At 35.7% G+C, this 20,661-nt stretch overlaps 4 protein-coding genes across 4 annotated transcripts; 2 read left to right on the plus strand and 2 right to left on the minus strand.

Annotated features, from left to right (window-relative positions):
- Nucleotides 1–188: 188 nt before the first annotated feature.
- Nucleotides 189–1,795, plus strand: LOC136065858 (formin-like protein 5; the record flags this gene model as incomplete). Its single annotated transcript, XM_065769626.1, has 2 exons — nt 189–508; nt 696–1,795. Coding segments are annotated over 2 exons (1,147 nt in total), but the record flags the coding sequence as incomplete, so codon positions are not given.
- Nucleotides 1,796–4,075: 2,280 nt separating this feature from the next.
- On the minus strand, nt 4,076–9,392 carry LOC111996974 (mediator of RNA polymerase II transcription subunit 7a). Its single transcript, XM_024029011.2, has 6 exons — nt 9,228–9,392; nt 8,187–8,344; nt 7,749–7,818; nt 6,401–6,567; nt 6,240–6,313; nt 4,076–4,434 (listed from the first exon to the last, which is right to left on the minus strand). The coding sequence occupies exons 2-6, from the start codon at nt 8,319–8,321 to the stop codon at nt 4,374–4,376; spliced, it is 507 nt and encodes a 168-aa protein (XP_023884779.1). The 5' UTR covers nt 8,322–8,344; nt 9,228–9,392; the 3' UTR covers nt 4,076–4,373.
- Nucleotides 9,393–10,227: 835 nt separating this feature from the next.
- LOC111996975 (protein REPRESSOR OF SILENCING 3) lies at nt 10,228–14,601 on the plus strand. The gene is made up of 4 exons (XM_024029013.2): nt 10,228–10,747; nt 12,029–12,253; nt 12,471–12,902; nt 13,023–14,601. The coding sequence occupies exons 1-4, from the start codon at nt 10,508–10,510 to the stop codon at nt 14,478–14,480; spliced, it is 2,355 nt and encodes a 784-aa protein (XP_023884781.1). The 5' UTR covers nt 10,228–10,507; the 3' UTR covers nt 14,481–14,601.
- Nucleotides 14,602–14,783: 182 nt separating this feature from the next.
- On the minus strand, nt 14,784–19,353 carry LOC111996976 (myb family transcription factor PHL6). Its single transcript, XM_024029014.2, has 8 exons — nt 19,183–19,353; nt 17,262–17,955; nt 16,492–16,630; nt 16,333–16,409; nt 16,200–16,239; nt 15,626–15,698; nt 15,469–15,538; nt 14,784–15,315 (listed from the first exon to the last, which is right to left on the minus strand). Exons 2-8 carry the CDS (start codon nt 17,919–17,921, stop codon nt 15,085–15,087), a joined length of 1,290 nt encoding a protein of 429 aa, XP_023884782.1. The 5' UTR covers nt 17,922–17,955; nt 19,183–19,353; the 3' UTR covers nt 14,784–15,084.
- Between the last annotated feature and the right edge of the window lie 1,308 nt (nt 19,354–20,661).

The following is a 20,661-nucleotide window of genomic DNA, read 5'->3' on the forward strand; positions in this document are numbered from 1 at the left end:
CCCCCCCCAATTTTGTGGTTCATTAGTTGAACTTCTGTGATAATAATATATTTGTTGGTAATATCTACAGTCATATAGTGAGTCTTGAACTGAAAATCTCATTCGCCATCTCAATATTATGGGAAGTGGAAGTGTAATTTGAGCTAGAGTTCATTGGCACTTCTACATAGTATTTATCTTATAATTAGCTACAGTTTGGCTCTTGCTAGTTTATACCTTGCACGAGAGGAATTAATTGTGCAATGTAGTCATGAAGCTAGTTTGAACCTTCACAATATTACTAATCAAATTAATAAAAATAATATTAATTTCATTTCCCAATTATTCTTGAAGGATGATTCTCCTCAACATAATCCGGGAGATGCAGATGATAGAGAATCTTCAGCTGTTGGGGCATCCATACCTACTTGCTCCAACTCAGGGGCCACAGATGCTATGTTGCTAACTAACCAGGTTTTGGACTCAGCCTCACAGCCTAATGAGGCTCCAAACACTGCACATGAATCTCGTAATCAGCTTTTATTCATTTACAGCTTATGAAATAATATTTTACTCAATTGCTTTCTTTTTCTAACAATCAACATATAAATTCAAGAACATTTAACCAAAAGGTTTATGTTTGGTTGATCCATAAATAAATTGCAGGAGAACTTCTCTGCTACTTTAATCATGTTATGTATGCTCTTATATTGCAGATGGTATGCGTTATCTCCCACCAACACCGGCAGCAAGTTCTGGTGGTGCTGAAGCTCTTGGGAACAGTCTTGCCCAGTCACCTCCACCTATTGCGGATGGTATGCGTTATCTCCCACCACCACCGGCAGCAAGTTCTGGTGGTTCTGAAACTTTTGGGAATAGTCTTGCCCGGTCACCTCCACATATTGCAGATGGTTTGATTTATCTCCCACCACCACCAGCACCTCCAGCAAGTTCTGGTGGTGCTGAAACTCTTGGGAACAGTCTTGGCCAATCACCTCCACATATTGCAGATAGTATGCATTATCTCCCACGGCCACCAGCAGCAAGATCTGGTGGGGCTGAAAATCTTGAGAACAGTCTTGGCCAGTCACATCCACGCATTGCAGATGGTATGCGTTATCTCCCATGGCCACCGGCAGCAAATTCTGGTGGGGCTGAAACTCTTGGGAACAGTCTTGCCCAATCACCTCCACATTTTGCAGATGGTATGCGCTATCTCCCACGGCCACTGGAAGCAAATTCTGGTGGTGCTGAAACTCTTGGGAAAAATCTTGCCCAGCCACATCCACATATTTCAAATAGTATGCGTTATCTCCCACCACCACTAGCAGCAAGTTCTGGTGGTGCTGCAACAATTGGGAAAAGTTTTGCTCAGTCACCTCCACATGCGAACCAATCACCACTACCAGATATTCGTCCTACCCGAAGGAGGCGACCTTACCATGGCTGGATTAGCAATGATGAGGAAATCGATCTAGTGCAACTGACACCAGCTCCATTGCCAGAGGGAATAGCAAAGTTGCTCAAGGAGCTAGATAAGTAGAGAAAGCCTAACCTCATTTGCTAGGGAGAGGATAGAAAGAGCATTTGGTAGGGAGGATAGATGATAAAAAGTGGGAGGTAAGAAAAACTGGAAGGATAGAAAGAATAGCAATGATTCAAAAGTGATAGGATAGAGAAGAAATTAGTTGAAGGACGAAAATTGATGTAAATTTCCTTATATTTGGCTGAAAAGAAAATGAGAAAAATGAAAATTTAATTTGTATAGATTTTTATGTTATGCACATGGCATATGAGAAGTAGTTGTTTCCCATTATTTTTTTTTTTATAGTGCTTGAAGGGTTATTACAATAATGCAATAGCGTATTGGTATTTAAATATTGAGTGGAGGTTGCAACCTTGAAATTTTCTCTCCAAAAATGAAACTATGGAAACTCCTCGTTTGGTATACCCATTCAAATACATATGTTCATTTTTTAAACAACATTATATGTATTTCTAGACACTTTTTCATTCACACATATTTCCACACATGTTTTCAAGCAACAAAGCACATGTTTTTAAGTGCATATACCAAACACCCTTTTATCCTCCAAAATGAATCATGTTGAGCAATTTTTTATTTTTATTTTTTGGCAAAAAAGGAAGCCAAGTAGTCTAAGGGGATCTCTCAGTATGAGGTGGTATAAGGTGTTTCGGATGCATGCATCCGAAACACTTTGTATTTTCTCCCTTTGTATAGGCTTAAGCCTTGAAAGAATAAATAAGAAGCCTAGGTTGGGCTCCATTGAGTATGATAGGGCTGAAACATTAGGTTCTATCTCCTGAGCAGGCCAGGTGCAGGTCTTCACAATTCAGCCTGAATATAGGCTGAGACCTGCCCTAAACTCATACAGGATAGCAAAATGAACAGGTCTATCTGTGTGCAAGGGCTTATTTAATTTATGGTCTCAGTACAACATGGAGAATTGTGAGTAATATTGTTACAAAGCTGTTGGTCATGCCAATATTTTTGTTTGAATATTTTAGATGTGTAGATGTGACTAGAGACTACAGAGCTAAAAAAAATACAGATGAAGATAAGCTTGGCTGCAATAGGCCTTTTGTGGACTGCAACTGATTTCATTGCAAAGGGCATCACCCATAGGCTTGTGGAGGAAAAGGAAACATGTTAGAATGTCATTGTTAACTTATTAGCCCATCAATTGCCTTTGCTGTATGTTCTCAAAATGTGGTTTTGTTTTTGCTCTTCAGTAACATTTCTGGAATTTCTGATGTGCATTCTATTCAAAAGCAAATGGCTGGTGAAAAGGCAGAACAATCACTTGACATTTCTGATAATGTGAATAACGAATTCCCTTGATAAATATAGTTGACTGTGACAAGTTACTGTTCTTTGTTTTCTCTTCACTTTAAATCTTGGAGCTGATGAGAGGCTAAAGATAGGATATCATATTTGTGATAATGGACTTCTTTTTACTATTAAAATGCCTTTTCAATTCCATTGGTGACTGATCTACAAAGCAAGGCTAGAAGACACTGAGTAATGGTACTTATTTTGCAGTAACTGAGGTCCCGCATATTTTCATGTTAGAACATGCTTGATGATTATTAAGTTATTGCATCGTAAGAGTATTGATGGCTTAACAATTAGTTCGTTTACACGAGTGCTTTTATGTTCCCTTTAAGTCAGACAATATAGGATGTGAATGTTTAGGCCCAGAGAGAGCCGAAGGCTCCTCTATAGGAGGGATTTAAAATTTAGGAACTGATTTAGCAAAATTTGAGCTTCGCTTCTTTTTTCTTCCATAAGTGGAAGTAGCGTTAGGAAATTTGTTTGATTGCTTATAGCCTATTTCTTTTTCAATTTTAGAATTGTTGTTATCCCTTTTTTTGGAGTTCGTAACATATCTTAAAACTAAAAGTGAAACCGGTCAAAAAATTAGATAGAATTGCATGGTTGTGATCATGCAGCAATGATTACCCGATTGTTGGCCTTGTAATGATGATGACTTGATGAGCTATGGCCTTCTTCTAAAGATGTAGTTTACAGCCCAGTAAAAACATTCCCAATATCTGCGGACTACCCTAGTTACGGGTCAGGAGAACTAAGGAATGCATCCGAGAAAATGGAAATCAAAGAGAATAAATATGTACAAGATAATGGCTAGTCAATTGGCTATGGGAAAATCGAAGATTCTGCTTCATGGTATGCAGAATGCACATGCAATCTCAGATCACGTAGAATGTGCTGGAGATAAAAGACAGACCATAGTGAAGGATCTGGTAGTACAAGCAAATAGCATCTCGGGGGACAATATATAAATGTAATTTTTTTTTCTCCTCTGTAGATTATAGTCATACGGGGGCCACTTAATCCCAGACATACATAATAAATTCATAATTGAACTGTTGAAACCGGTAATAATAAAAAGAAAAAGGAAGGGTGGGGGGAGGGGGGGGGGGGGTGTCGGGGCCGACAAAAACATCAGCAAAAGCTCTTGCACTAGAGTCTATTTGTAAGCTTTGTTGTTTCTCTCCATCCAAATATATAGATGATCTTATAAATCGCCACATAATGGGTCCCCCCAATTGGTTTTGAGGAAAGTTGGCCATTCATATATTTCTACAATAGCAGATTTTAGATCCACAAGTATTCATTCAGCTTTCTTCATAATTCTCTAATAGGCTTCTTGTGCTCAAGATCCTGTTGTTAGAATTTTAGTAATTACTCAGTTGGCATACTTAAAATTAAACCCTAACAGTCATATGTGACACAACAGATATATTCAAGTCAGATTTCCAGGAGTGTGAGAAAAAAGAAGATGCGCTGAGTAGAACTAAATAGCAGTAAATGCAGCTATCATTTCATAAAAAATTATCCAATTCATGCACTAGTTTCCGTCCAAGGTTGCAATTGACTCCTTGAGAAGTTTCCGAGCTTCTTCTCTTCTCCTGAACAAGCAATTAAACAAACAGTAAGGTCAATTTAATAAGCATTTTGGAGCTATCATAGTGACTACATGTTCACTGCCCTAGGACATTACAGCTTCATTACATATAATGCAAATGTTGAGAAGAAAACTTATAATGCTTAAGATGAAGGTTCCTACCTTATGGTATAAAGAAAAACAAGAAGAGGCATATATTACCAATCAACTTTGTTTATTCTAACAATTTCAAGAAGAATAAATTCAAATTCCCTCCTTGGAAGTTTATGGCTACACACCCAATGGGTCTTAAACCTACAACCTCACCCTCTACCATGTTCTTACAAGGGGAGGAGGTACCATCTGAGATAGAACCAAGTGTGTCACTCAGACCCTAAAGTCAGCATGCAATGTCAGCTGTAATTCATAGATAATTGGCCTATATATCATAAGCTGCCTTTTAAGGCAAAGAAAGACAAAACTATCAGTAAATGCCGTGCTGAGGACAAAGACAAGCTGATTTCAACTATCAATTTTCTTGTGCTTCCAGAGTTCCACATACAAGATTAATGATATTTCCTAGCACAATTACAACACTACACCAGCCTACAAGAACAGCTTTTATTAAGATGAGAGGAAAAAAACAAAAACACATCAACATCATTATTCCTCCATCTCATGCCAACACATAAATTGTAATTGAGTTGAACCAAGTCCAGGAATGAACTACTAGAGGTTGGCATGAAAAGCAGTCGTAGAGCAACTTTTGGTATGTCCTAACATTCGTGGTCAACTTACGTAATTCCTTTAAGGGCTCCTGCTTCTCTGTCTGTTGGTCTAGATTTCCTCTAACCCCACGATCTCCACCATGATCAACCATAGGTTAAAGTTGTAACCTTTAATTCAGATATAAATATTATGGCTTAGATCTAGGATGCTTGCTCTAATACCACTGGAGATGGTGATAAATTAGTTCTAGGGTAGAAGGGTTTAAGAAAACTTAGTTCAAGGGTAGAAGAAGGGTTATTTAAAAAAATAAAATAAAACCAATAATAAACAAGATTAAATCAAAGAAAAAGATAATAGGAATGAAGTTGGAACAATCAAATATCGGTTGCTAGGATATAAAACAGCTCAAGAAATATTCAAATCTAAAATTTTATATAGTATATAAGAAAAGACTGCCTACAATGACTCAAATGAGGTGATATTTATAAGAGTTTAGTAACCCTATAATCCTATCCATTCAACTTGCATATAACAATCAAATCCTAAGCATTTAACTTCATTTAAAGGTCACGTTCTATTCACAAAAGCTTTAAAAATACTATAGACATAATAATAACAAAGCATAACTTAAGAGAAATAAATGATTGAGATAGCAAATGGATTGAAAAACAGAGTAATGGGCCTTTGGGCTTAAATTTTCGACATCACTCTCCCTGGTTCAACAGACACACACAAAGGATTATTATTAATTTATTTCTATTTTTAAATATCTAAATGCTATTAATTCAGCATGTAAAATGAAGTCATCCATCCAGCAATCTTAAAAGGGACAAAATGCAAAAGCAATTTTCTCACTTAAAAGCTCAATTGTAATTATCACTCTCTCACACACACACAATAACAATCAAAGGATTAAATTTCAATTTTTTTTGGAACTAAAAGCTATACATTCAGCAGGTAAAATTACGATACCCTTCCAATGATCTTACAAGAAATCAAGTACAAAAGAAATTTCTCATATAAAATGCTCAAAAGGAAGATAATTTTTTTTTTATAAGTTCAAAAGGAAGACAAAATTACACACACTTTCTAAGGTCATACCTCTTTATATCCTCCACAGCTTGTTTACGGCGTTGTATTTGGAGTTCTAGAATGTGAATTAACGTTGCTCGAGCCTATAAGGAAAAGGACAATATATGATGAAGTAGATTCTTGAAAACCATCCAAAAGAAATGATCACAAATAATCTAGAATGATTTTACCTGATGGGGACGCAATGAATTGAGAAGGTGGTGTAAGTTTTTAAATATAAGGGATATTTCCTCCACTCTCCTTGCATACTGCGATGGTCTCTCAACAAGAACATCAGCAAGCTCCAAAATATGCAGCTGCAAGTCTCTATTAAGGAACCTCAGTTCCTTATTAAAATCTACACAAATAATAACAGACAGCCACTTCAAAAAATCTGGTAGCAAAAAATTCTTGGGGGGAAAAACAGAAGAAGGAAAAAACATTCAGAGTACAGTAGCACTTAACCACAAAAAGAGAGAGGGGGACCGGGGGGTAGGTTACAGAGTGCACTACCAACTGTTTATTTTCCCTACCAATTGTATCATAATTTGATGAAATACGTGGGCAAACAGATAATCAACTCTCTCTCTCTCTCTCTCTCTGTGCACTACCAACTGTTTATTTTCCCTACCAATTGTATCATAATTTGATGAAATACATGGGCAAACAGATAATCAACTCTCTCTCTCTCTCTCTCTCTCTGTGCACTACCAACTGTTTATTTTCCCTACCAATTGTATCATAATTTGATGAAATACGTGGGCAAACAGATAATCAACTCTCTCTCTCTCTCTCTCTCTCTCTCTCTCTCTCTGATGTAGGGCATTTCACATGGCAATGGGGTCATGGCCAAGCATTCCATGTGCAGAATTACTTGTACTTTCTTTTAAACGTGTTAATAATTATGGACATGTAGATAATTATTGGTAGTTGTAAGTGCCAGCATAGTTTGTTCTGGAGTTGTTAGCATAACCAACTCCTTAGTGTATAAATAGCCTAGTCATTGTAATCTCACTTTATGATAGTATGAGAATTTTCCTTTCAAATCAGAATTGAGATGAGATTAACAATATGGAAACCAATTACTTTGAATCAATTTCCTTCATCTTTGCAGAAGTTTCAAAAGGCTGCAATGGTAGACAATGTGCTAGAGAGATTAACAATCAGAAAACCCATAAGATCTTACGTGTATGGAAATATCCAGATTAAGAAAAAAAAAATCATTCATCACTAGTGTCCAAACTAGTTTAAAAAACAGGAGGGAAAGAGCCCCCTCCTGATGGTGCTTGCTACACTTTTTATCAGTAATCTGAAAAATAATGAATGACTCAACATTCAAGAAGCAAGGAAGAGAGAAGAGGAAAAAATTAATTCTACTAGTAACCTGAACAATTTATTTGGGAATAAAAAAGGAAAAAAAACTCTTATTATCAAAGAAAGAAGAACTTCATAAATGATCAAATAGAGGGAAATGACCATTTTTTTTTAATTTTAAGTAGTAGTTGCAAAAGATTTAGTAAATGTGCCACAGATTCATACCGATATTTGGTCCCTTTGGGTATAGCTGGCGCACTCCTTGTTCTTCCAAGGTTGGAAGCACATCATCAGTCTATACAAAACATTGGAAAAATTATCATGGAAAAATAGAATAATGATAGAAGCCTAATAATTCAATCATAATATAAGCTCAATGATTTCATAAAATCCAAGCTTTGGGCTTAAGACCTACAAACTAAAGATATTAAAACCACCTTCCCCATTTACGCATTTTCAGGAAATCCTCTTCACTTTGTATTGTTACTTGTGAACAAACAGGTGATACATTCTTCAAATTATTAAATAGAAACAATAGTTCAGCACAATTAACTTTCACATAAAAACTCTGACTAAACATTACACCTAAAAATCGAAACTAGGATATTCACATGTATTTTGCAAGAGAGAATAAAAAAAAAAAAAGAAGGGGGGAATTCTCACAGTGTAGTTGCTTCCAAAACAAACATAAGTCCCTTCAATAGGAGGGGGAGGCTCAGGAGCTGACTTTGGGTTTTGTAAGTAATCTTTGTATAGTCTGTAATACGGTGGTGGTGGCGGGTACGTAGCTGTTGCCATTAGAAGCTCTTCAAAACCAAACCCTGAACATCAAACAAGCTCATGATAAATATAAATTCAACTGTCAAAGATTTCCACAAAAAAAAAAAGAAAAAAAAGAAAGAAAGTTAAACCAGCATGAATTTTTGAATTAAAGGTTTTCCAATACAACAATTCATTTCCTCCATTTTTTCTAAGAAGCCAAACAACAGGAAATCTAACGCAACAGTTCTTTTCCTCTCTTAAAAAAAAAAAAAAAAAAAAAAAAAAAAAAACGCAACAGTTCTTTTCCTCTCTTAAAAAAAAAAAAAAAAAAAAAAAAAAAACAGACAGCAGGAAAATCCAACAACTAAAACTTAGTCCCAAATTTTTTTGGGTTGAATATGGTACCTTAATAGATTATTTAGGGTCGGCCACACGTATTCTTGTTTGCCATTCTATTGTATCCAAAGTTATAATCTTTGTTATTTCCTTAATTAACATGTCTACTTATGTTGTTTTTGGACTTCATGTACCAAATTCAACAACCCCTAAAAGAAAGAGTTAACTCCAAAACTTAACACATACCATGAACTAAGCAATAATAAAGAAACCCAATTCATATAATCCAATGCAAAACCAAAATGAATACACAAAACCCCCCCAAAAAAAAAAAACTTACAACTCCAAAAATGAAAGAGCTAAATTTGATGTGCTTAACAAAGTCTTGTAAATAACCCCCAAAATAACAAGAACCTAAGCTTATAGACATAGCTATACTACACTGGAAGCTCACAGTTGCATTGAATTTGAATCAGAGAAAATTGTTTCAGAAAAAATAGATATATAAGTAAAGAAAACGAATCTGAAAATTGAAAAGCATAGAGAAATAGAGAGATTGAAACTCAAAAGACAGGGACACGAAAATGAGAGAGAGGCCGGAAGTACCTGTTAAGAGTATCGAAAAGTTGTGTAGTTGAATTCTTCTTCGCTGCTCTTGTTGCCCTGTTTCCCCCTGATTTCAAATCCCCAAATCCAAATCTATTTCTTTATTTATTTGTTGGCCCAAACGGGGATTTGGATTTGGAAATCCATGTTTCCAAACGGGCTTTTTTATATTAATCTCAAAAAAATGAAGTTTTAACAAGTGATTGCTACTGGTTAATAAAGTTTTAAAAGTGAAGTTTCTCAACAACAAAAAAAAAAAATTAAAAATTAAAAATGAATGTTATTGACGCTTCTATCAACTATTCGTTATTATTATTATTTTTATCTATATTTAAGTCATATGATAATTTTTTATTATTAAAAAATTACACATGATGGTTAAAAAAAAAAAAACTTTTTATGTTGGATCTCAAAAAAATATCAAAAAGTTTACAACACTGCAAGTATCGATTTGAGAACCCTATAATTTTTGATAGCTTATTTGTATAATGTTTATAAAAAAATATACTAATATTTAGTAGTTTTTATTTATTATTTATTTTTTATGTTACATGTGGCAAAAAGCTAAAGACAAGTTTTATTATTATTATTTTTAAAGGTGAGCCAAAAAGAAAAATGCTAAATGCTATAAAAAAATTTGCCAAACAAAAAACATAGTGCAAGTGTTACTCTCAAATTTTTTTTTTTTTTTTTAAAAAATTGGGCCTTCGCACTATGATAATTATCTTTTAGGAGTGTGCAGGCAACTTACTAATATGCTAAAATCAACCTAATCTAACTCAACCTGCTAGGTTGGGTTGAATTTTAGGACTTAGTAGATCGAGTTAGATGGTTAAAGCTAGGAAGTGTAAACTTGGAGAAAATATAAAGTGTTTCAAATGTATGCATTCTCTCACTCACATGAGATGAGGTCCACCCTCGTATAAGTGTGAGGATTTATATACTCAAAATACCTAATATAATTGGACCACCCCTAATAAAAGAAAAAAATACCCCCAAATTGTGAGAGAGGACTGAGGAGAAGCACATATAGCCAATGCCCCCCGTATGCCCTCTCCGAATAAGAACTCCATTTTGGGTTAGCAAGGTGGCAATTTGGTTAAAAAAGAAAGTGTCATTTATTCTGAGGAGAAACGACGTCGTCTAAGACTGGGTTTTTTTTTTTTCCAAAATAACATAACATCTTCGTTGATGGGTTTGGTTCTTCTGGTTCTTCGTGGTCTTCGTTGATTTCTGGGTTTTGAAGGTTTCTGGCTGTGTGAGTGAGTAAAGGAAAAGGCATGGATGAAAGAGCATCCTTGTCAAAGAAAATGGAGGATGAGGAAGCAGGAAAAGCGAGTCAGATGAGGATATTCGTGGGAGGATTGGGAGAGAGCGTGAGTGCTGAAGATTTGCAGAGGATGTTTGGGTCATTGGGAGTTGTTGAGAGACTTGATATTGTCAGGACCAAATCTCGCAGCTTTGCCTATGTCGATTTCTCCCCTTCTTCTCCTAAGTCCCTTTCCAAGCTCTTCAGCACTGTAAGAAGAAAAAAAACACACTATCAATCCTTTTCCTTCCTCTTTATTATTACTTACTCGACACCAATTAATTTTTGATGTAAGCAAGTTTGAACTTTAGTCTCTTGTTTGACGATAAGAGACTTTACTAATTGAGTTAACTCAAACTCACGATTTAGTTTAGAATAGGAATTTGCTTATGTTGTTTAGTTGAATTCATTGCAAATACAAGACCAACTTTTAGACTTGTACATTATATAGCCATGCTTCCCTCATGTGGGATTTTGTAGGGTTTGATTTGTTGAGTATGTATGATTAAGACTAAGCCATTTTGTAATGTGTAGATACAAGTATAGAACATTGTGTCTCCAACCCATTAACAACAACGGCAACAACAAGTCTTAATCCCAAAATTTAGGGATCGGGTATGGATCCTCAACAGATTAGTTAGAACTTAGAATGAGAGAAGGTGCCAATTGAGCTAGAGCTCAATGGCTCTTTGAACCATGTCTGTATCAGAGCTTAGATCCCATAAGTCAGATTTTTTTGTGCACAATTGCTCTCGGAAATAGTTTAACTGGTGACAGATAAATGTTGTTTTAGGGTGAACCATTCAATTGCAAATTTTGGGTGCATAATATGGAAAATGGAACAAGTTGAAGAGAGTCAATGGCTCTAAGAACAAAAGAATAACAAAAGCATTAACTTACCACAGTCCTGTGGCACTCCCTGTTGTGGATTGTCAACACTATTCTTTGTTTCTCCAGTGTACATATAGTGTAATAGATATTGTATCCAATGGTGCAGAAAATAAAATAACAATGTTGTTGCAAAACTTGGAATTACAATGTGCTATGCTGTAGCAACATAATAATCAAATTCCTTCAGTGAGAGGTAATGGTAAAATATCTGAGTAAAGCAGGGCTCTAGCACCTGCTACATGGACATTAATGATATCAAGTTGTGTATTTAGTTACCTGCTATGATGTGTCATCTTGGTGTACAATATCTATATGCCCCTTCTGAGTTCTCTTTGAGAAAACAGTATTATGTACACAACTAAGCTTCTACTGCATACCCTTATAGCTCTAACCAAGCTCCTTGGTTAGGTTTATTATCTCTTGCCAATGATAATAGGACCAAATGGTCTCTCTTCCTCCAAAAACAAGGGGAGAAGGATGAGGTCACAGGTTCAGACCTGTACAGGTGCATCACGAGAAGCTGGAACTTCTCTTTTCCTTTTCTTTTTAACATGTGCTGGATTTTATTGCCTACACTGATCCACTCTATGCAACTACACAGTATAATGGGTGTGTCTGGAAGGGAGGGAGGTTGAAGCTTGAGAAGGCTAAAGAACATTATCTTGTCCGTTTGAAACGAGAGTGGGCAGAACAAGTTGAACTTGCAAGTTGGGCACCTAGTGACGATTTTGATGTGAATGAAGACATAACGTCTTCCAACAAGCCTAAGAAAGACCTGAATTCAGAAACAAAGCAACTTCGGATATACTTTCCCAGCTTAAGAAAGGTGAATATGGGTCTGATATGTATGTTTTTATTTTCATTTGCACAAAGTTGATGTGTCTCATTTTCTCTTAGCGTATATAAAATTTTATGTTTCTATATATTGTCAATTCTCATTTGCACTCAACATCACTGCATCAAAACAACTGGGATCAAGCATTTGAATGCACTGTTGCTTGAAACTGTGCCTTTGCATGGTTATGTATGAATCTGTTGTGCAGGTGAAAGTATTGCCATTAAGTGGAAGTGGCAAACACAAGTACAGTTTCCGAAATGTTGAGGTTCCTCCACTCCCAATTCATTTCTGTGATTGTGAAGAGCATTCTATTGATCCTCACCCTGCAAAAGAAAAACAAACTAATGATCTAGAAGCACAAAGTGGGGGCATGAATGAGGAAGAGATTAACATAATGAATTCAGTGATGAACAAGCTCTTCGAAAGGGAAAAGGTATCGGATGCTGCACATAGTGGAAATGGACAGGCCAAGGAAAGAGATAATTCTGCCAAATTGATTTCTGGCTTGCAATTTGATGAGAATGAAGTAGACTCTGAAACGGATGAAGATAATCTCATAATTAATGTGGTGAAAAGGAAAAGCAATAGGATGGATTTGTTAGGTGTCCAGGAAAAGGAGCAAATTTCTGAAAATCAGGTAGAATTTTAAGGTTCAATTTGTAGAGTATAATTGTTTTTTCCGTTTTACTTATACTGATGATCCCCTATACTTTCTGCCTTTCTGGCCTGAATTTCTCTATCTATATTGGACTCCCAGGACTTCAGTGGCAAGAAAACTTCCAAGGATGGGCAAAATCAGAATGCACTCAAAGAGCAGAAAAGGAATACCATACCTCCTAACAAGAAGAGGAAATCACTCAATCAAGAAAGTGATGAAAATGGATCTCTCTCTGCTATCACTAGAGGCAAGGGGAAGTTAAAAACCCATTCAGATGAATCAGCTGTATTGGGAGCTCAACTGGTTGAACCAGAATCTGGTATCCAACAATCAGCTCCAGTTGTTTCTTGGTCTCAGAAGTCTTCATGGAGAGCTCTTGTTGGTGATAAGAGCAACACTTCATTCAGCGTCTCACATATCTTGCCAGGCATTGCCTCTAGCAAGGAACAACAACCAAAATTTGATGGTTCATTTGTGCCTGACTCCACTGTCAGCAAAAACGACAACCTAGTAAGGCATGGAGATCACTTGGAAAGCCATTCAAGTGAAACAATTAAAGAGGACGACTCCCAGAACTTGGAATTCAGTGACAAGCAAACTTCCAACGATGGGCAAAGTCAGAATGCTCTCAAAGAGCAGAAAAGGAATACCGTCCCTCCTAACAAGAAGAGGAAGTCACTTAATCAAGAAAGTGATGAAAATGGATCACTCTCTGCTATCACTAGAGGCAAGGGGAAGTTAAAAACTCATTCAGATGAGTCAACTGTATTGGGAGCTCAATTGGCTGAACCAGAATCTGGTATCCAACATTCAGCTCCAGTTGTTTCTTGGTTGCAGAAGTCTTCATGGAGAGCTCTTGTTGGTGATAAGAGTAACACTTCATTCAGCGTCTCACATATATTGCCAGGCATTGCCTCTAGCAAGGAACATCAACCAAAATTTGATGGTTCATCTGTGCCTGACTCCACTGTCAGCAAAAACGACAACTTAGTAAGGCATGGAGATCACTTGGAAAGTCATTCAAGTGAAACAATTAAAGAGGTCACAGAAACTCAGCCTGCCAAACCTAGTGCAGCTTCAACTAATTCTGGCAGGGGTGCTGCTTGGCTCCAGAAATCCTCTTGGACACAATTGATTAGTGAGAATAACAATAGTTCATTTAGCCTTGAACAACTTTTGCCTGGTATTTCTTATGGAAAGCAAGTGCAAGCAAAGCCCAATAGCATGGACATTGTTGATTCCACCAACGGCGAGCACAGTGATTTAAGGAAAGACGATAATAGTGAATTGCCTGGAAATGGATCTACTATTTTGATAACTGGAAAGGACGTTAGGAGTACTCCAGAGAAACATCAGCAGACTGTTGCGGGTAATAATGAGGCCCCTGCTCCAATATTTGAGAGAAAACATGATTCGGCACCAAAGCTAACATCTACTAGGAATGTTGTAATTGGTGAAACTTGTTCTTTTATGAGAAGTGCTGCTTCTCTGAAAGAGTGGTCAAAAGCTAAGGCTGCTTTAAGTGGATCACTCAAGAGAAAAAGTGGTGAGAAATAGATGCTTTCAGTACGTTTGGAGTTATGTTTTAAGTATAAGGTGTTTCCATGTTTGAAATTGCCATCAAATTTAAGAGCACTGTCCTAACTTTTGCTTAATTTTGGGGTTTTACTCTGGATCAGTCCTCTTTGTATGTACTTTTTCATTTTCTATCTGTTTTGTTATGGTGCGGAAAGGAAGTATATTTACTATATTATGTTCTGAGTGTTCACATGATGTTACTTAAAGCGGACAGCTGAGAAGCATTTCAAGGAATTCTCTCTTTCTTGTACTTGTAATTCTTGTTATCATTAGGGGTGAAAAAAAGAAAAAGAGAAGTATTCTATTGTTCTATAAAGAGAGCAGTCTTTTACAGAGCAGTCAATCAATTTTACAACTTTCACTTAAATCGATCGAGAATCTCAATTGAAGGAAATAAATTTCATACATTCTCTTTTCCTTCTCATCTCTGCTTATCTAAATAACTTTTTAATAATAATTTTGGTACAATTTGTACATAATATATATACATGAAAAGACCCTCCAACCCTACTGGTTGAAGTGGTTAACTTTTATTTTTCTGCACTACTATCAACTATGGTGTTGATGAAGCCTTTTTGGCCTTTTATTGCCGAGGCCGCTTTTGACCACTTAACTGTTCAGATTCAATAGAATCGGAATCAGAGGGTTTATGCTTTGACAGTGAAGACGAAGAACTGTCAGTTTTAGACTCTGCTGGTCTTGGCGGGGAGGCACTGGCAGGAATTAAGGGAGCCCCAACTTTCTCTTGCTCTTCCAAAAGTTTTTTCAAGTACTCTCCATGCTGCTCTATGAGTAGTTGAAGAGACTTTTGTACCTACTCAAACCAAAATAATTATATACACATATCATTACAAACCAATAAAAGTTAAAAAGAAAGGTTCAAGTCCAAAAAAAGTATTAAAAAATAAAAAATCAATACTAGTCTAGCAATTAGCTTGACATGAATATATGTATATATTTAGTACACCTTGAGCTGTTCATGGAGCTGCTTTTGAACTTCAAGTTGCATACGCAAAGCCTCTGTAATTGAGTTGTTTCTGCTACAAAAAGCAAGTTGAAGTTAAGAGAGTAATTCTATACAAAAGGAAAAAGGGAAAATAAAAAAAGAGACCACAGAATTTGACCTTGTTATACATTCTTCATTATCATTGTTGGTTGAAGCTGACTTCTTTTGTTCAAAGCTGGAAGTCTCTCCATCTTAACAGCACAAAGTTAAAGCATGTCAGATGTCACTATTCAATTTCACAATAATCTAAAGGGCCTTTAGAATAGAATCAATTCAATATCAGTGCATACTTTTCATTCTGGCAAGTGGTCTAAAATAAAATCCACCAGCGAACTTTTAAGAGTCAATTTTTAATTAGCCCTAAGTTTACTTTTTTTACAGAACATATTTGTACAACATTTGAAAAACATATTGTCTTCAAATTTTGGGAAACTAAAAATACATTTGACTGAATAAATCTGAAGAAAAGAAAGGCAAGACATGCCAACATTGAGAAAATCAAAATGAGAATCGGAATGACTAGGAGCTGCCTCTTAATGTTGCATTTGGATGAGAAAAAAAACAGTTCAATCTGAGGGCTTGAAGAAGTGAGAGAGTGGGATTTTTGGAAGGAAGATAAAACTTAAAGCTAGATGAAGAAAAACATGTATAAAAAAACCAGAATGAACTTTGTTTTGCAACATTATCTTTACCATGTTTCAACTCTGGCACATTCTTGGCAAGTCGGTATTTCTGCAGATCATATTCCTCAAAAAGGTCAGTTGATATGGAATAGATGTTTAAGCTTCAGTATGATTTAAGCCACATTGTGTATCTAAAAGTTACCTGCAAGTGGCTCTTGATATGGTAGATGTTTAAACCTTCAACATTCATGAGCTTCAATATGCTCTTTGGAGTAGCATCTATAATATATAGCAACAATTGTGAGCCATAGAAATTATAATCATGTAGATCTTCCTGATTATTTAAAGATGGTTTGCTCACTCTCAGGGCCACCAAGTTTGTTGACTGCATCTAAGAAATGCTCGTGGAGCTCTGATGTCCATCTTATTCTTGCCTTATGAGCCGCTGTTGCCTCTGGAAATTCTTTTATTTGTGAAATTTGTGGGGATTCATATATTTCCTAATTAAAATGAATAAGATTATTCAACAAGAAATACTATGAACTCACACAAACAACCCTACTTATAAAGGTGGGAGGGGGATTTGAACTTTGATTCTCCTAATAAAGGAAACCATGAAATGCCACTGAATTACACCAGCTTAATTCAATCATACAGGAGTTATTAACTATAGTTTTCCTTGAGAACCAAGATCACATGACGATGTTTATATAGGAAAGAGTTATCATATTCATGGTTTCAATGTTTATGATTTTTGTGGATGTGTTTATAGATAATTAAATGTGTACAAGAAAAGGGGTAAAAAGCATTAGATAGTTGTCTTTTGAAGGAACCTATACAAAAATAACTAAATAAATAACTATAACTTTCCTGCATTGCTTTAGAAGATCTTTGGAGTCCAGATGACGCTTGATTATTTGATTGAGTGAATTTTCTAGTACCAAGGTTCCAAAGTGAGATAAGTGACTTGATCTCATTCTTTCTATGCTCTATTTGAGGAAATTCAAAAGCAAAAATTACTCGGTAATCAAGAAAATAGAGGGGGGGAGAGAGAAGGATTTAGCAGGTAATGCATTTTAAGTACTTCATATGTGTAAACTATGTACGAATATGTAACAAAGTGGCACTCACATCAAGCCTAGGGTTGTCACTGGTATCATTTATAGCGATGTTGAGCTCTTCAGAAAAATTTTGTACTTCCAACTGCTGTGATAATGTTAAACTGTCACTTGCATAATTCTCGCCCCAGAAAATACCATCAGAACATTGTCCAGGAATATTGTATTCGAATCCCTTCATCAAGTCAAATGATGTCTCTTTCCCACATCTACCATTTTCACCTCCACCCGAAAGCGATGAAGGCTTTGGTGAATTAACAGCAGGAGGGCACCAGTCGTAGATCTGGGGATTTGGTAGGAAAGGTTCGTTTCCAAGATAGCGTGAAGTCTCAGGGCTCGTTGAAGATGAAAAATGCAAACTAGAACAGAACATAGAAGATGGAGCAAATGTGCTTTTAGGATTTTGGGTACAAGAGCTATCAGATTCATCAGACAAATGTTTTGCATATAGCTTCTTATTTTTTGGCGAGGGAATTTGTGTAAGGGAATTGGGTGGTTTTGGTTGTATGCAATGGGGGAGAACAGCTGGTGATGAGCTGCACTTCAATGAATATAGGCCTTGTGAATCCATAATCGATGTAATATGAACAGGAGAAGATCCAATCAAGTGTGTTTGCAAAACCTCTCTAAGATTTTCTCCTTGACTTATTGAAGTATTTCTGGGGAGATTCATGGCCTTCAAATATAAGCTCAGTTCTTCTTCAACTCTGTAAAAGTTGTAAATCAATCACATTACTTTGAAGTTTGAAAACAGATAGATTAAGACATTAAAAACACTATGGAAAAAAGTTACATAGTGAGCAATAGCAGTATCATAGTTTGAGTTTATGAGCTTTTATGTTTATGCTTGCAGAACATTTTGTATTCAAGCACATACTATGCAGTAACATCTCATATTCAAGCACATATATGCATCTCGATTTTAGCATCTAAGACCAGTCACCCAAACCACAAAAATCTGGAGTTTTTAGAGGAACAACTCCACATGAGACCAATACATAAATGGGACTAGGAAAGGCACAAGACATATCCTTCACTTGGACAAGATAATGCCAACAAATGGATCAGACACATAACAAACCGATCAGACACATGGTAAGAGCATATCTTTGTCACTTTCAGCTGGAACTATTATGCAATTCAGAGTAGGCAATGGCCCAAAACAAGCAAACAACAGATAACTCAAGCAAGCAATGAAGCCTGCAAGCTCAGGTGGCACTCAAACCAGATCCTTGCTATTTTACATTCCATACCACATATATTGGCAGTGGCACAAATTAGGCAAAGAAAGACATAATTGTCTAATAGAAATTTCCAGTAATAGAGCATAAGTGATAAGACAGTTCAGCTGAATGAATCATTAATTAGATGCATAATAATGTGACAAAACATCTGCACAACATAATGACAAAAATAGTGAAATGGAGAGAGACATCTTCTAATCAAACAGTCAATAAAATCCTCCAGTTCGTTCTCCATCAAGATTACCAAATTCAGAATGATCATTGTTAAGTTATACATCTTTTCTTTGTGCTTTAAGAAGCAGAAGAAGAGGTGTCAATATTTTCCTCATTAATTCAAATTGTATATGACTAATATCCAAATATATAAGTTATTTAGCTAGCTATGGTAAATTATGAATTAATTTGTAATATATAAAATCAACAAACAGCATGACATTTCACAGAAGAATTATGCCAAATGAAAATGGAGGGACTAAATAAATACAGAATATATATGTAGAAACTGTATCAGAGAAAAAAAAGAAAAGAAGATAAAAAAATATATCATAATACTTATAGAAATAATAACAACCAGAGAAACCTCATCCATTCCCATCATCATAACATCAAAAAATACATCGAATATTATCATGAAAGAACTTGAAACAACCACAAAAAGAGAGAGAGAGAGAGAGAGAGAGAGAGAGATACCTAATAAGACTGGTCTAAACTAATGGAGAACACACATACACTAGATAGACTCTTTAATATATGTGTTTATCCATACTGTAATTAGAAAAAAGAAAGGGCTTAATAGGCTATAGCAAGTACAACACAAAGTGCACAACTGGCATTTGTATAAACTAGTATATTGACGAATAGCAAATGAAATGGTCATGGTGATAATGATAATGATAATGATAAGTAATTGAACATCGTTCAATCACGTAAACCCCCCTTGCTTGGTTATGTCTAACAACACACGTATGTCATACGTGTCCATCAAAAGCTGATTTTCAACTAGTATGTGTTTGGTACTTTGTCCAAAACATCAAACTACACAAGAAGTTGACGAAAATTTTAAAGCGGCAATTTTGGACAGGTTGTTACGAGGATTATTCTCAGAAAGACAAAACTCATTGGCCACATATTATTGGTTTCTATATTAAAATTTTTAACGAGATCATTCATCACTATCACGTAAATCTGTTATATTTTTTACGTCACTCACAGTCAGTCACATTAAACAGTTGTAAAAATGAGCTCATTTTTAATTAGTGGTGTGTCGATAATTCTCCATTTTTAATTAACTAACTTGACACGAAACTCTCTTAAGTTAAACAACTCATGATGAGATATTTAAGCGCGTGAAAAACAAACGTCAAGACTACGTTGTTGATTTTTTATTGGATTGATTGATTAATGAATGAAACCCAGAAGGACTGACTGGGTTTAAGATAAAACGTTGGCCTGCACAGCTCATTGTTTTTCTTGAGTATGCAATGCAATGCAAGGCAACGTGATGGAAGAAGCAAGCAAGGTCATTGATGATCGCTTTCTCCCTCTTTAAGTTTCTGTTCTTCTAGCCCACAAAAGCAATCCCAATCCAGCCATGTATTTTTGAAGTCTTATCTTCCACAGTGTTTGTTTGGGTCGCTTTCGTTGACCTCGAAAATTGGAAATGTCCGAACATGAAGTAAAAATATGGGTACGGGTAAGATGTTTTTGGACCTGTGAAAAGGGGCAACCCGAACCCGACCTGTGGATCGCCCGGGTTGGTCCTTTCAAAGGGTTTTTTTTTTTTTTTTTTTTTTCTTGTCTTGCCCTACTAATTCTGTGTGAAAATGTTTCACACTTTCATTTTTTGCTATTTCCTTTATTTTCAAAAAAAAAAAAAAAAATTTAAGGTTGAGAGTTTAAGGCATTTGAATTTTGGACTACATAGAATTTTGTAATATATAAACTTGAACTTGAAAGATTTATATATTATTTAACTTTTAAACTAACAACGTACCCACACGAGGCATAGATATTACTTTAAATTGCCATCTAAAAAGATTATATAGAATGTTCAAAATATCTTAAGATGAAAATTTCTAAAAAAAAAAAGTTAAAATTATAACATGAAATAATGTCGCTGTAACATAAAAAGGTTTTTATTATATTATAGTAATACAAAATTAAGGAGAT

Source organism: Quercus suber, unplaced genomic scaffold (genome assembly GCF_002906115.3).
Source record: "Quercus suber isolate HL8 unplaced genomic scaffold, Cork oak 2.0 scaffold_1233, whole genome shotgun sequence".
NCBI classification, from domain to species: Eukaryota; Viridiplantae; Streptophyta; class Magnoliopsida; order Fagales; family Fagaceae; genus Quercus; species Quercus suber.